The sequence below is a fragment of the Ammodytes marinus genome (genome assembly GCF_949987685.1).
Source record: "Ammodytes marinus genome assembly, chromosome: 20".
Lineage (NCBI taxonomy): Eukaryota > Metazoa > Chordata > Actinopteri > Uranoscopiformes > Ammodytidae > Ammodytes > Ammodytes marinus.
In genome coordinates this window covers 22354967-22368442 of record NC_137224.1, presented here as the reverse complement: position 1 = coordinate 22368442, position 13476 = coordinate 22354967, and the positions used below count along the sequence as shown (strand labels likewise).

Here is a 13476-nt window from a genome sequence, read left to right as displayed (position 1 = left end):
TTATGTGTGTCCCTGTGCAGCCTCCAGCTCCTGCTCTCCCCCTGTGTGGTTGACAGCGTTTCCATTATCTCTCCTGATTGGCCCGTTGCCCTGGACTGCTGTGACATCATCATTCTCCTCCCCTCCCCGAAGCCCCTCCCCCTCCTCTGCGGTCACAGCCATCTCCAGCTGGGCCTTAGGGTCATGTGACTTCTTCTTCATAAACAGGGCATTCCCCAGGGCCAGGACGATGGACGCCAGCACCACCTCACAGCCCGCCAGCAGGAAGACGGGCATGTACTGACCCGTGGCATCCAGGAGACGGCCTGTCAAAGAGGACAAGAATATCACGTGAGTGTCTGTGTGTGTCTGTATCTATCGCTCTATCTATCTATCTATCTATCTATCTATCTATCTATCTATCTATCTATCTATCCCTCCATCCATCTGTCTATCTAGGGCTAGGGGCGGGCCGTGCGAACAGGCCCTTCGACACTCTGGGAGAATTGGCTGGAGGGAGGACGCTTTCCAGTTGGATATACAGTAGGCTACATATCAGTGTGTTAACCACCGAGCTAACCAAAGCTAACCCCAGTCAAGGAAGTGAGGAGAGGCTGCTGCTCTGTGCTCTGCTGTGGGAGAGCTCCACAAGCATCTAGTCACTTGGCTGGAGCACCGCGGCAGTCACCTGAGCCTGGTGATGTGATTGGTTGACGGTTCAACACTGCTCAATTGATTGACGCCTAGAAACGTCCCGACGGAGCAAGAGACCAAAACAAAGCAGAATACAGCCAGTGGGAGGGACTGTGCAGGTAAACACACCACTACACATTCTAGTGAGGCAGAAGCCATCATTGAGTCGCATTACTTTGGCGTGACTCTATCATTTCTTCTTTAATGAAGATATTGCTAAGTCAACCTCTTAAACTCCATTTGAAGATATTTTGCATATCGTTAGCCTCATAGCATAATATCCTAAATCATATTTACTCTACTCTACTTTTACTCTACATCTACTCTACTCTACATCTACTTTTCGTTAGCCTAATAGCATAATTGCCTAAGTCATATTTTAAGGGTTATAAATAGGGTAAAGTAGATGTAGAGTAAAAGTAAAGTAGAATAAATATGATTTAGGCAATTATGCTATAAGGCTAACAATATTTTTTGTTTCTAAAATTGGCCAAACTAAAGAAACTAACTAAAAATGACGAGCCCTATTACACAGCCTCAGAAGAACAAAGGTGTGAGAGAGTGTTTGGTGTAAGGAGCCATGCTTATGTTCTGACCTGCCCCAGGAGGTCCCACTAGCACAGCGATAGCCTCCATCAGAAGCACCAGGCCGATAGCGCTGGAGAACTTGTCGGTGCCCACGATGGCCATGAGCACCTCGAACTGCAGCGCCCCCACCATGCCGTAAGACAGGCCGAAGAAGATACAGAAGAACACCAGGCCTGTGTAGTCTGTGGCCTGCAGCGAGAAAGACAGGAGATGTGGGAATATCACAGCAGCTTTATAGGTTATGATGAAACAGGCCTTGTTTTATCAGGAGACAGACTAGAGCTATACAGACATAGTGCATGCTTTTATTTTAACTCAAAAACAAGCTGTATGAGCTCAGATCAATGAGGCCAACCAAATAAATAGCAAATAAAAGTTCTAAACTTGTTATGGTCATAAGAACCTTAAGTTGGTAAAAAGATACAACACAACAAATGATTTACTAATATATACATTATAATGGATTTATAATCAGCATTTTCGCAATATCTGTATCGTAACATCAGCTCCAGTATTGATTTTATAGAGAGAAAAAAATGTAGGTTTCAAACTCTGTTTTTACATTTTCACTATGTGGGATATTGCAATATGCACCGTATCCCAACGAATGGTGATATCATATCATTAGCCATGTATCACGATGCATATCGTATCATGAAGTCATTGCCAAAACACAGCCCTAATCATGGGGCGGCCATTTTTGACCAGGAACACCAAAGTAAATGGTATAGAACCTAATGCTGCTGAGGTGTTACCTGTGATCCGATGAGGTCGGTGATGCCGTTAAAGATGATGGCAAAGCTGAACAGGTAGACAGCCCTGGGCCGGACCCACTTTGTTCCCGCTAGCAGTCCAGCCGCCGGCCGGGCGAACATGTCCACAAAGCCCAGGATGGTGAGCAGCAGGGAGGACTTGGTGTCCTCGTAGCCCAGGGCCTTAGCGTAGCTCACCATAAACACAGGAGGCACAAACAGGCCCAGCACCATGATGGACGCCGCCAGGGTGTAGATGATGAAACCCCGGTCCTTCACCACGCTGAAGTCCAACACTTTCTTCTTGGGCTGGGGCTTCTTGTCCTCCGCTGGCTCGCTCCCCTCCAACTCCGGAGACTTGATTGATTAGATGGATGGATAGATAGATAGATAGATAGATAGATAGATAGATAGATAGATAGATAGATAGATAGATAGATAGATAGATAGATAGATAGATAGATAGATAGATAGATAGATAGATAGATAGATAGATAGATAGATAGATAGATAGATAGATAGATAGACACCACCACCAATTATTAAATTACCCTTTGCAACAAGAGAAATAAAAAAAGTGTCAAACCGAAATTTAAACCTTGCAGTAAAATAGAAATAAAAACTTAAATAAACCTTCTTGGGGGGCATCAGGGGCCTCATGAGGGCCCCACAGGCGCAGCAGTTGAGCAGCAGCCCCCCCAGTATGAGGAAGCCCCCCCTCCAGCCGTAGTGGAACTGGAGCACCTGACCCAGAGGGGAGAGGCAGCACAGGGCCACGGGGCTGCCCGCCGCCGCCAGCCCATTAGCCAGGGGACGCTTCTCACTGAAGTAACGGTTCAACATGATGAGGGAGGGCTGGAAGTTCAGGGCCAGACCCAGACCTTAAAGAAGAGACACACGGTAATAATACACTTTGCAGAACACTGTGCAACAAGCATGTACTGTTTAATTCAAGCCCCAACAACAGCCAGTTCTACCAGCATCCAATGTAGTGACAGAAATGGCAGTTCACCGAGTGGCCACTAAGGGGCAGCAGGTTTCGAAACAGCAATTTCTCATCGACTCTAATGTTGCAGTTTCCACAGCATTATTAAACCTGTTTAAGGCCTGGTCCAAAAAAACATTCTAGTCTGTATGTTTAGGTCATATCTCCATGACAACACTTAGGGGGGTGATTTTCTTTTTTTCTAGCAGGCTAGTTTTTATTCTATTTAAGGTATGAATAATTAGGGGCAGCTCTTGAGTGACAGCTAGCCGCCAGTTGGCCCTCACTTCACCTCGGAGGTATACGTCAGCTAGATGGGCGTATCTCCCTCCCCCCGACGTCACATCAATGCTTTTTCGGTAAGAGGAAATGAGGCGGAGTAAAGATCTGACAAGATGGTGTGGAGGGGAAGTTGTAGACTGCTGATCTACCAGCCAGCCTTACTATACATCTGAATAAACACACTTCTGGAGAAGGCCTGGGCCAAGAGAACAAAACATACTTATCAATGAGATCTTTATGTTTGCTTTTCTTTTCTTTTGTTTGCGTCTGTTTCCTTGTTGTCCTACTGTGAATTGTGATCTCCATTTATTTACAGGAAGTGAATGTTATCATGTGAATTTGATACAGTTGTTGGTGTCTTATAATCCCGAAGGGGATGGGTCCTTGTTTGGACATGACACAATAATAAAAATTCATTCATTCATTCATTCACACTGTCCATGCACACAGCCCCCTGTGGATTCTCTAGTCAGCCTGCCTCTCTCACTGTTACAATATCAATGTATGTAAATTGAACTGTCTGCCTCTCAGCCTGTCTGTCCTCCTCAACTATTGCAAAACCACTGTGATGTAATTTAGACGTCTCCCCCCCTGTGGGCCTTTAAGTATGTGATGATTCTAAGAAACAGGATCACTCTTAACAGAATACATTTGTGTATAAGGTTATCAGTGATCCCTACAGAGGAGCTCTTGCTATCGAAATAAACCCTTTGCTTTTAACACTGCATTATGTGCATTTTATCACGACAATGGCGACGCGCATAAGCCAGGACGATTGGATGCAGTTGGAATAATAGAGGTCAGCTCGGATGCTACATCCATTCTATATACTATCTATGGTTTAAACACAGGGAGTGTTGAACTCTTCTCTTTTCTCGTTGATCTAAAGCAATGAAGGCGAGACACAGCAGGTGATCGGGTAGAACTGTGTAACGTATAGATATCATCATCAAACGTTTCCATTTGATGACAGTTATTTTTTTGTTTTGTAATTTTTTCAAGAAATGTTCAATAAATACGTACATTTGGTTTGGTGGTTATGGATGCATGAAAAACCCTTTTAAAAGACTGTAGAGCCCCCTGATGCTGCACTATTTGAATACAACTGACTCCACTTAGACTAGAAAGCAAAAGTTCCTTTTTCATTCCTTGAAATATGTGTATGTGGTTGAGCAGCACCTCAGATGTCTGTTAACATGTTGAGACGGTAATGTTACGACATGAACCGGCAAATCATTTATTCTGTGTCTCTACAGGTTTCTGAGCTGCAGGGAGTTTTCACTGGTGTTCAATAGGAATCAGAGCCAAATGTAGCCAGTCTGTGGCTGGCTGTTGGCATCGGCCTGTGTGAATGTGTGTGTGTAATGCTACTGAATATAAAATGGGTAGCTCAAATCAATCCATCTTGATTGGTTCCTAACTGTGATATAATGGTTGCATACATAACTGCTATGATGTCCAATCGGATTGCAGAGGTCCATAACATTAGCTACTAACATTACAAGGTCACTGAGACCTAACATCATCTAGGGCGGGGCTGAGTGTCTTTGCAGAATAGTGCCGGGGGGGAATATTTTGATGTCCAGAGGCTGTCAGAGAAATGGCTAAATCCCACCCGCAAACGCCACAAAAAAAACTATTTAAGACAAAAGGAATACGTGTTGCTTTCTCACCAGCAGGTCAAGACACCATACACTTTAACCCTCGAGGAGCTCACGGGGTAATTTAACAGGAATTAACTAGTCACGCACTCAGGCCCGGATTAAGTGGAAAGATTACACTAGGCATACCGCATTTTTTCGGGCCCCCTCCAAACGGATACTTTATGATTTGGTGAAAAAACTACATACATTTGAACTGCCATTGGCACGAATATTATGCTAATTTATTTATTTAGGTTACGTATTTTCATTTCAATTGCAGCTTTCAGGCTTTGTTTCACTGTTTATATGCAAATTGTTATCTTGTAAGAATAGTTGAAAGCATAGCCCTATATATTTTAGGGATTCACCGAAAGTTCGGCCACCGAAATGGCAAAATAAATCATGTTCAGTTACCAAATATTGACGAACTACTGACGAAATATTCGTTTAAGAGTTGCACGTTTGTAAACGGGAGTAAAGAGAAACGTAACAGTGTTTGCGAGTTCACGTCTGTTTGTGAGCTCACTGCAGGAGCAGTTCTGTAAGGTGCGTGCAGAGTCCAGTGTGGGAGCAATTTTTCTAAATGGATGAAAAACAGTGCAGTGCCATGCTTTATTCAGCATAAAGTTAAAACACTCTTCCAAGACTGATCTAAACACAAAAGCCTTGCGCGAGCGAAACAGCGATTCACCTGCTGAAACCTGGCATTGTTTCCTAGTTTGAGGGGGAGCTCAATACGGGAACGCCAGCAACAGGAAGGGGAGGGGGTTGTGTAGGTAGCCGACACAAGCGCTCATAGACGCTGGTGAAACCCCTTCCGCCAGACTAGGTCAAAGGTTACTGTGACCTTACATATTGTAGCGTCTTAGGAGCTTTACCTTCTTTAAAGCATTGCCTACCAACAATGGACTTCCACTGCCAAGCTGTAGTTCTAGCTGTGTACTTGTTACATGTTTCCATTCTATTCCTCCATGTGTGGTGTAAATGTACCTGTGATAACTCCAGTGCAGAGGTAGATGTGTATGATGCTGGTGGCAAAGGAAGCCAGGATCATTCCCAGAGAGGCCAGCAAGCCTCCCACCAACATCACCGGTCGACAGCCATATTTGTTGACTAGCACGCTGCACAGAGGGCCTTAAGAGAAAAAAACACACAGTACACAGTCAGTTATACACACGTGCAATAGGGTCGGGCAGTCACGCTCACTGTATATATACAAAAGCCTAGATAAACACCTGTGCTTCTTATCTAGGTTTTTAGGTAAACATTTATATATTTGGAGAAAACCTAAATATCTGTTACATTGTTCACTAAACTGAGATTTTCTTCACAGCTTTTAGTTTGGCGCCAGACAGGCTTTTATTGTTGCATCACTCTGCCAATCAGCTGCTTGACTCAGAGCCACTGAGGATTATTCAAGAGTTGTTTCTTCAGGCCCCCTCTGCAACAGTATAATGTATGTAATGTATAATAATCTTCCCCAAACTCCTTACGTTGACAGCGCTGACCACTATACACACTTACTATGCAGAAGAACCTCATACAACCCCACTTCAAAACATACTGGACTATACCCCTTAATCGGCAGCATTTTTTCTCCACATTATAAATCGGCATGACTAAATCTCTACCGGTAGTACAGCCCCGGAAAAAAAAATTAAGAGACCAGTCTGGATTTTTCTTCAATCTTCATCTCTACGTTACTTATTGAAAATGCTCTAAATGACAATATTGTTATTGTGAATGTGGTACAAATGTCAGTAGATTATATTATAAAAATCAAAATGTTCATTCTACTCAAACATATGCCTCTAAAGAGTAAAACAAGAGACACTGAACATTTGGAGTGGTCTCTTCATTTTTTTCTGGAGCTGTATATGCCTTCATACCGCCCTTGACCCGACCTAAATGTGCACTTCTGCATTGAACAGACCCGGTGGTACAGCTATCGGTGTGGTTGTGTACCTGCTCCGTACAGCATGGCCAGCAGTATGGAGGAGATCCAGGCCGTGTCGCTGTAGCCCACTCCAAACTCTCTGATCAGCTCTTTGAAGAAGACGCTGACGGCCTTGGGGAAAGCGTAAGAGAAGCCGGTGATGACGAAGCATCCGGACAGCACGGCCCAACCCCAGCCCCCGTCTGGAGCCTTCACCCCGGGGGGCGCGTCGTCCACCACTGCCCCTCCCATGGTGCTCTCTGGCTGGCTGCGGTGTGCTTCAGGTTAACGGCTGAGAAACATGGAAAGAAAAAAAAAAAGGCATACTTATACTCTAACCTTTGGTGTCACTGTGGCAGATTGGACTTTCATATCCTATGTTCATGTTGATTTTAGAATTCTAACACATGGGACACACACTACCCATTATTAATTTCCAATGATATTTCTAACATGGGTGACAGTAAATGTGCTACCTCTGTTAACTACAAAGGACTTCAACATTTAATATGCTGGGTGTCCACATCTCAGAGGACCTCTTTTGGGCCCTCAACACCTCTACACTGATCAGGAAAGCTCCAATACCATTCTTGCCTACTATGTCACAGTATTGTATGGCCACTGCACTGTCCCAACCGGAAAGCACTGCATACATAGGGTGTTGAAAACTGCCTATGACATTGCACTGCTCTATATTATATTATTATATTTATATCCCACCTTGAGTACTGTTGTGATATTTGATCATAAGGCTGTAATAATCAAGCAAAGACTATTTAATCAAACAGCAGAGGCTTCATGTTCCTGGATCCAGTAAGAACATGGAGGTCCATCCGACCCAGGATGCACCACGGTGGCTTTCTGAGTAGAATGGGAAGGAACAGTTCAGGGCTCAGGTGTCTTATCCTGGCAACAACAATGGCTTCAGTTCACCATAACAACAACAATGCAATGCTCTCAATTGGTCAGTCATGTGATGGGGGCAGTGTGTGTGTGGGGGGTGGGGGGGGGGCAGTTTGTAGATACTATTGCAGGGGGAGTTCTGAGCATAAGACAATAGAAGAGGTGCGACCTGTCTGAGTGGTTTGTTGGATACGCATTTGAGGAATCTACATTTCAGTTTGGTCAGTCATGTGATGGGGGGCAGTGTGTGTGGGGGGGGGGTGGGGGGGGGGGGCAGTTTGAAGATACAGCAGGTGGAGTTGAGCATAAGACAATAGAAGAGGTGTGACCCGTCTGAGTGGTTTGTTGAATACGCATTTGAGGAATCTACATTTCAGTTTAGAATTAAACAACATGCAATATATCTCATTACACTTGTAAGTCTATACAAGATAAATACAATGGTTCTTATTGCAGATATAAGCATTCTAACACTTGAGTCTGGATATATATCATATGCAATATTTGCCATTGCAGTACTCTAAGACAATACTGTCTTATTCCATTACATGTAGATACTCTGCACTTTACTGCTTCTTTTGCACTTCTGGTTAGATGCTAACTGCATTTTGTTGTCTCCGTACAATAAAGTTGAATCTAATCTTTTTAATGACCAAACTTATTATTCTCCATTTTCCTTTATAACATTATGAACATCCAGCTGAGGCAGCATCGGAAGGGAGAAGCCAAACACTTTCTACTTCAAGAACAGAACCACGTGTTACATGTGTGTAGATGTGTTGCTAAAAAAGGCTGGGACTATGCTAGGGGGGGATTTTTGACAACGTGTTAGGATGGATGAAGCTTCCTTCTCAGCCGACACACACACACACACACACACACACACACACACACACACACACACACACACACACACACACACACACACACACACACACACACACACACACACACACACACACACACACACACACACACACACACACACACACACACACACACACACACACACACACACACACACACACACACACAATCTTTTCTACCCAGCCTTTATAACTCTGCCATATTACCATCACAGTGCTATTATATCATCCATTTATCTCATGTTTGCATACATACTTCCTACATTAGATACATATTTGGAGCTGGCTTATCCTTTATGATACCGTGGATGATGGGCCATACGACTACTATTTTTTGTGGTTATCTATCATGACTATGAGTTATGATATCAATGTACATGTGACCAATTGTGAAACCGAGCCGGCGGTGCTTTTGCCAACACATACAAGGGCATGTAGTTGACACTGAAACCCCGCGGTGACATTTGTACAGCAGCCCACTCAAATGCCACCTTCTATAGGTCAACCAGCATCATCCACACCTTCACATAAACAGCCATTCCAAAATAAGACCCTCGCATTCTGGGTGTGTCACGTGCACACACACACACACCGCGCACACACACACACAAGGCGCGCAGAGTTTACAACATAACAGTTTTATATTTCAATGTGTATGGCAGATCCTTAAAAGAAACAGAACGACAGAAGAAAGTATAAATACAATTCCTTCAATCTCTATGTAAGTGGGCAAGGATCACACACAACTAAGGATGCACTACAAAAAGATACATCGACATGTACTCTTAGACATCCACTTCTTTCCAATCTGCTTTGTTATCTAAGTGTTGACCATAGACTGCTGCTGCTAATGTACATGTGCTTAAGTCTGTATGTTATGTGTTTGTATTCACTGTCTGTTCTTTTGACTGAACAATAATATATTTTAAGATACAAAAAGACATCGGCATATCTCCCTTTGTATTCCCTGGTGCAATATCAGGCAGATCACTTTCCTTCACTGAAACAGATACTCCTCCACCCACTGACAATTACAACACGTGCACTCATCCCTGTTAGCTTCATGCCGCTCACAACACATCTCCTCCCTGTTGTGTTCATGCTGCCATTGGACACTGGACTTATCTATTCTATAGCAACAACATTACCTTATGTTATCTCTGTGAGGAAACGGTAGATTTCAGCCCTGTGAGTCCACAGGGCTGAAATCTGTGAGAATGGTGACTGATTTCCTCACTGCAATCAGGTGTGTGTGCACTGATTGGCTGATTGAACCCAGGTGTGAAGAGATTATATATGCCCTGAGACCCCAGTGCTCTGTGCTGCTCATTGTCTCACTTTAAGAGGTAGTGAGAGGTTGTATCCTAGTGCCCTCTGAGTTTAAGAGAAAATAATTGTTGATGTGTTTGTCTGTCCGTTCAGCTGCTTGGCAGTGATGGTTTTGTTCTCACTTTAGTTTGGTATTTTAAAGTAGCCTGTGTGGCTTTTTGCTTTCTCCCCCTCCCCTTCTTCGCTTTAGCGATTCAGTGGTTATCCCTCTGGGGATAACTTTTAAGGCCAGGACACACCAATCTGACTACCCGAAAATTGCGACTGCCGATTCAGGGAGCTCCAGTCTTCCCGTCGCGGCCGAAAAAGTGCAAAGAACACACCAAACCGACTGCTGACTTTCCGTACGCTCTGCGCTTGCGCGGGACGTAATGTCTCCATAACAGCAGGCGGCGCTAATCTGTATTGTGGCCCGAAAAAATACGGAAGCCGGAAATGATGGGACGGCTCTCTAGACCATACACATATATAAATACGTATTTATATTTATGGACCATAAAGAGCACAATTTTTAGCAGAGAGTGTCGAGCATGGTGTCGAGCAGTCAACAAGGGTTGATGCATGTGAGTACTCGCTGAACGAAACAAACAAACACATTAAAACGATGGCTAACTGTTGTTAGCTGTTTGTGCTACCCGCCACACTTCCGGGCTTCGCTGATTCACTAGCCCTCCACAAATCAAATTGCTCCAACTGAAAGACTGCCCGCCGCCGATTGAACATGTCCAATCGGCTCAAAAGAAGCCCGACGACATCTACTACGACCGATTTCACGGCACACACCAAACAAATTCGTGTCTCCGACCCCTCCCGACTCTACGACGTGTCCTGGCCTTTAGAAACCCCTTGGTCCGCACCTGTGTCCCAACCCCCCCCTCCCTCCCCCCAGTCCTCACAATCTCATCGTCACCTTCATCTTTGCAAACTATGTCTAACTGTATAATAATAATACACTCAACCAGTGGCGTTCCCAGGACATTGTGACTGGGGTGGCCAAGGTGGGACACAGACTTATGGGGTGGCCATTGCAAACCCTGAATAAATGGCATGTGATATGCATTAAAACCAATGCAAAGATTATTTATAATCCCAATTCAAGTTGGTATCTTTAATCATGTTTGTCTGAAAACTAAGTTGAAAGTGTTTTATTTCTTGTAGCCATATGAAAAAACTAACTGTGGCGTATAATGACGGAATGCGGATACTTCTCAGAATACCGAGATGGTCTAGTGCCAGTCAAATGTTTGTAAATGTTGGTGTGCCTACCTGTCATGCTTTAATTAGGAATTTGATGTATCGTTTTATATGTAGAGTGACAGCATCACAAAACAGTATTATTCAGGCATTGGCCAAGCCTGGGCTCAGCTCTGTCAGGTTCTCATCCACACTCTGGAGACATTGGAGGGCATCTTTGTATACTGCAAGTGTTGTATGCTGATCTCTTATTTTATTTTTATTTTATTTCTTTTTAATCTGCATGCATTGGTGTGCTTTTTGTTGTTATTTATGTATTGACTCTATTTTTTATACATTGTACTATGGATCTTCATGTGTCCTGAATAAAATCATATATATATATATATATATATTATGTAATTTATTGCCAACTGATTTTTTCCTCTCGCTTTTTCTGCTCAGCCAAAGAAAAAGGGAGAGACCTAACGCCAAGTTTAAAGTAAGTACATTCGGTGCTTTTGTGCAACCCATGAGCCTCATTCTTAAGATGCTGTTGAGTTCAAGGTGTCTCCTTACTGTACATGTTAGAGGGCTGCATACAGAACATATGAATAGTACAGTATGTATCCTATTGAGACGCACTAAAAATAATTCCTTTAAAAAAAAATGTAGGCCTATGTGTGTAGCCTCAATTTCCCAAGAGGAAACCAGTCAATAATCAAAATGGAGCAGCATACTTGTATGGTAATAGCCTAAGTGATAAAGTAAATAGGCGAAATGATGAGTCGTGACATCATCACCGTCACAGCCTCCGGGATGCAGCCGGGCGCACGTAGGCATGCCCCTCTGCGTCACATTCATATCACTACGACATGACAAACTTTCAGCGTCCGTTGCGTCACACACACACACAGACTCCATCGCCCACGAACCAGGAAACACGCACTGACATCTCCTCCACCAACTTTACCTCTGTGTTCGTCTTTGAGTCACACTGGGCGTAAAGCCATATCCTTCCGCCTTTTTTACGATTAGACATAAAATAAATACATGACCGTTTTATCCAGAATCTTTAACCTTGCTTTACCTAAGAGAGCCGGCTTCCTGTTATCCTATGCTATTATGGCCGCTTTAGAAACAGTAGCCGTCTGCTATGGTCTGCGGAGCTCATTGTGCCGTGAACGTGCCACGAACAGATGAGGATAACGGTGCGTGCGGACAAGCCCCAGTGGCCTGCCTACGTGAGGAGCGAGGCGTGGGCACACGCTCATTCAGAGAGATGCTTGATCTGACCAGCTCCACTAATAATAACACTGTTACAGCGATAATAACATTCAGCTTTGAAAAGAAAAACATCTCTATCCACAGGCTATTTAACACAATTCCAATAATGGCAATTCACAAGCATCCTTTGTATGTCTTCTTCACCTTGATACACTGACATTCAGCCCATTCTGCCTACCTGTTGAACAACACGAAGTGGCATAACACGGGAAATAACCTACCTTAGGCTATATAAGTGAACTGATCCACATTAATAAGGCTGCATATTAAAAAAAGAATAGGAAAGTGATGTGCCGATATCCTACCTGCTGAGATGCGGTCTCTCTCCTCCAGAAGCGCTTTTACATAGGCTACACCGCGTGTGCGCGCTTCCGTCTCTGTCTATATAACACGGCAGACAGGAAACTATGCCGCGCTTCTCCACAACTCCGCCCACCCCCCCCCCCCTCTCTGCAACACACACACCCACTACCGCACGTGCACCATCTTCTGAGCTTTTATTATACTATCTATGCTTCTGACCTGCATTTTTCGAAACAATTAGCCTACATAAACAACAACAATAACAACGAATAAACAAATCAAAAACCAAAAGCCGCTTATAAAATGCCTACGTAGGGGAGAACGAGTGTCACACAGGTTGGTTGTCACAATCGTTATATCTCGGAACCAGAAGGCGCTGTCTGTGAAATGTTGGTATGTAAACATCCAGAATTGGGATCAGAGGTCACCTACATATAGTCTTCATTGGAGTTAGACTGCAGAATTTGAGGTGAGACGACTGTTTGTGTTTTTCATGTCAAATTGAAAATATTTAGCTCCTCAGTATTTTTCTTCTAGGGCTTTACACAATGGGTTTATAACAAAACACTTGTTACCCATAAAAAGTGTGAAGGGTAAACTATAGTTTAGATTGTGGTTAACAAGCTAATTAGTTGTCAGATGGTTGTTGGCCTAGCCTGGAATTCCAGACCTTGATATCTTGAACGATAGAGGCAGGGCTGCCTTTACCTGCCACTAGGCACTGGGGCTGAGAGGTTTCGTAGGCCCCCCGGGCGGT

General features: G+C 43.9%; 1 protein-coding gene across 1 annotated transcript; it reads right to left on the bottom strand.

Moving 5' to 3' along the window:
• slc16a3b (solute carrier family 16 member 3b) lies at positions 1 to 12712 on the bottom strand (the record flags this gene model as incomplete). The annotated part of the gene is made up of 7 exons (XM_080049010.1): positions 12638 to 12712; positions 6888 to 7150; positions 5913 to 6056; positions 2646 to 2893; positions 2016 to 2369; positions 1269 to 1449; positions 1 to 305 (listed from the first exon to the last, which is right to left on the bottom strand). The coding sequence occupies exons 2-7, from the start codon at positions 7108 to 7110 to the stop codon at positions 1 to 3; spliced, it is 1455 nt and encodes a 484-aa protein (XP_079905136.1). The 5' UTR covers positions 7111 to 7150; positions 12638 to 12712.
• Positions 12713 to 13476: the final 764 nt, after the last annotated feature.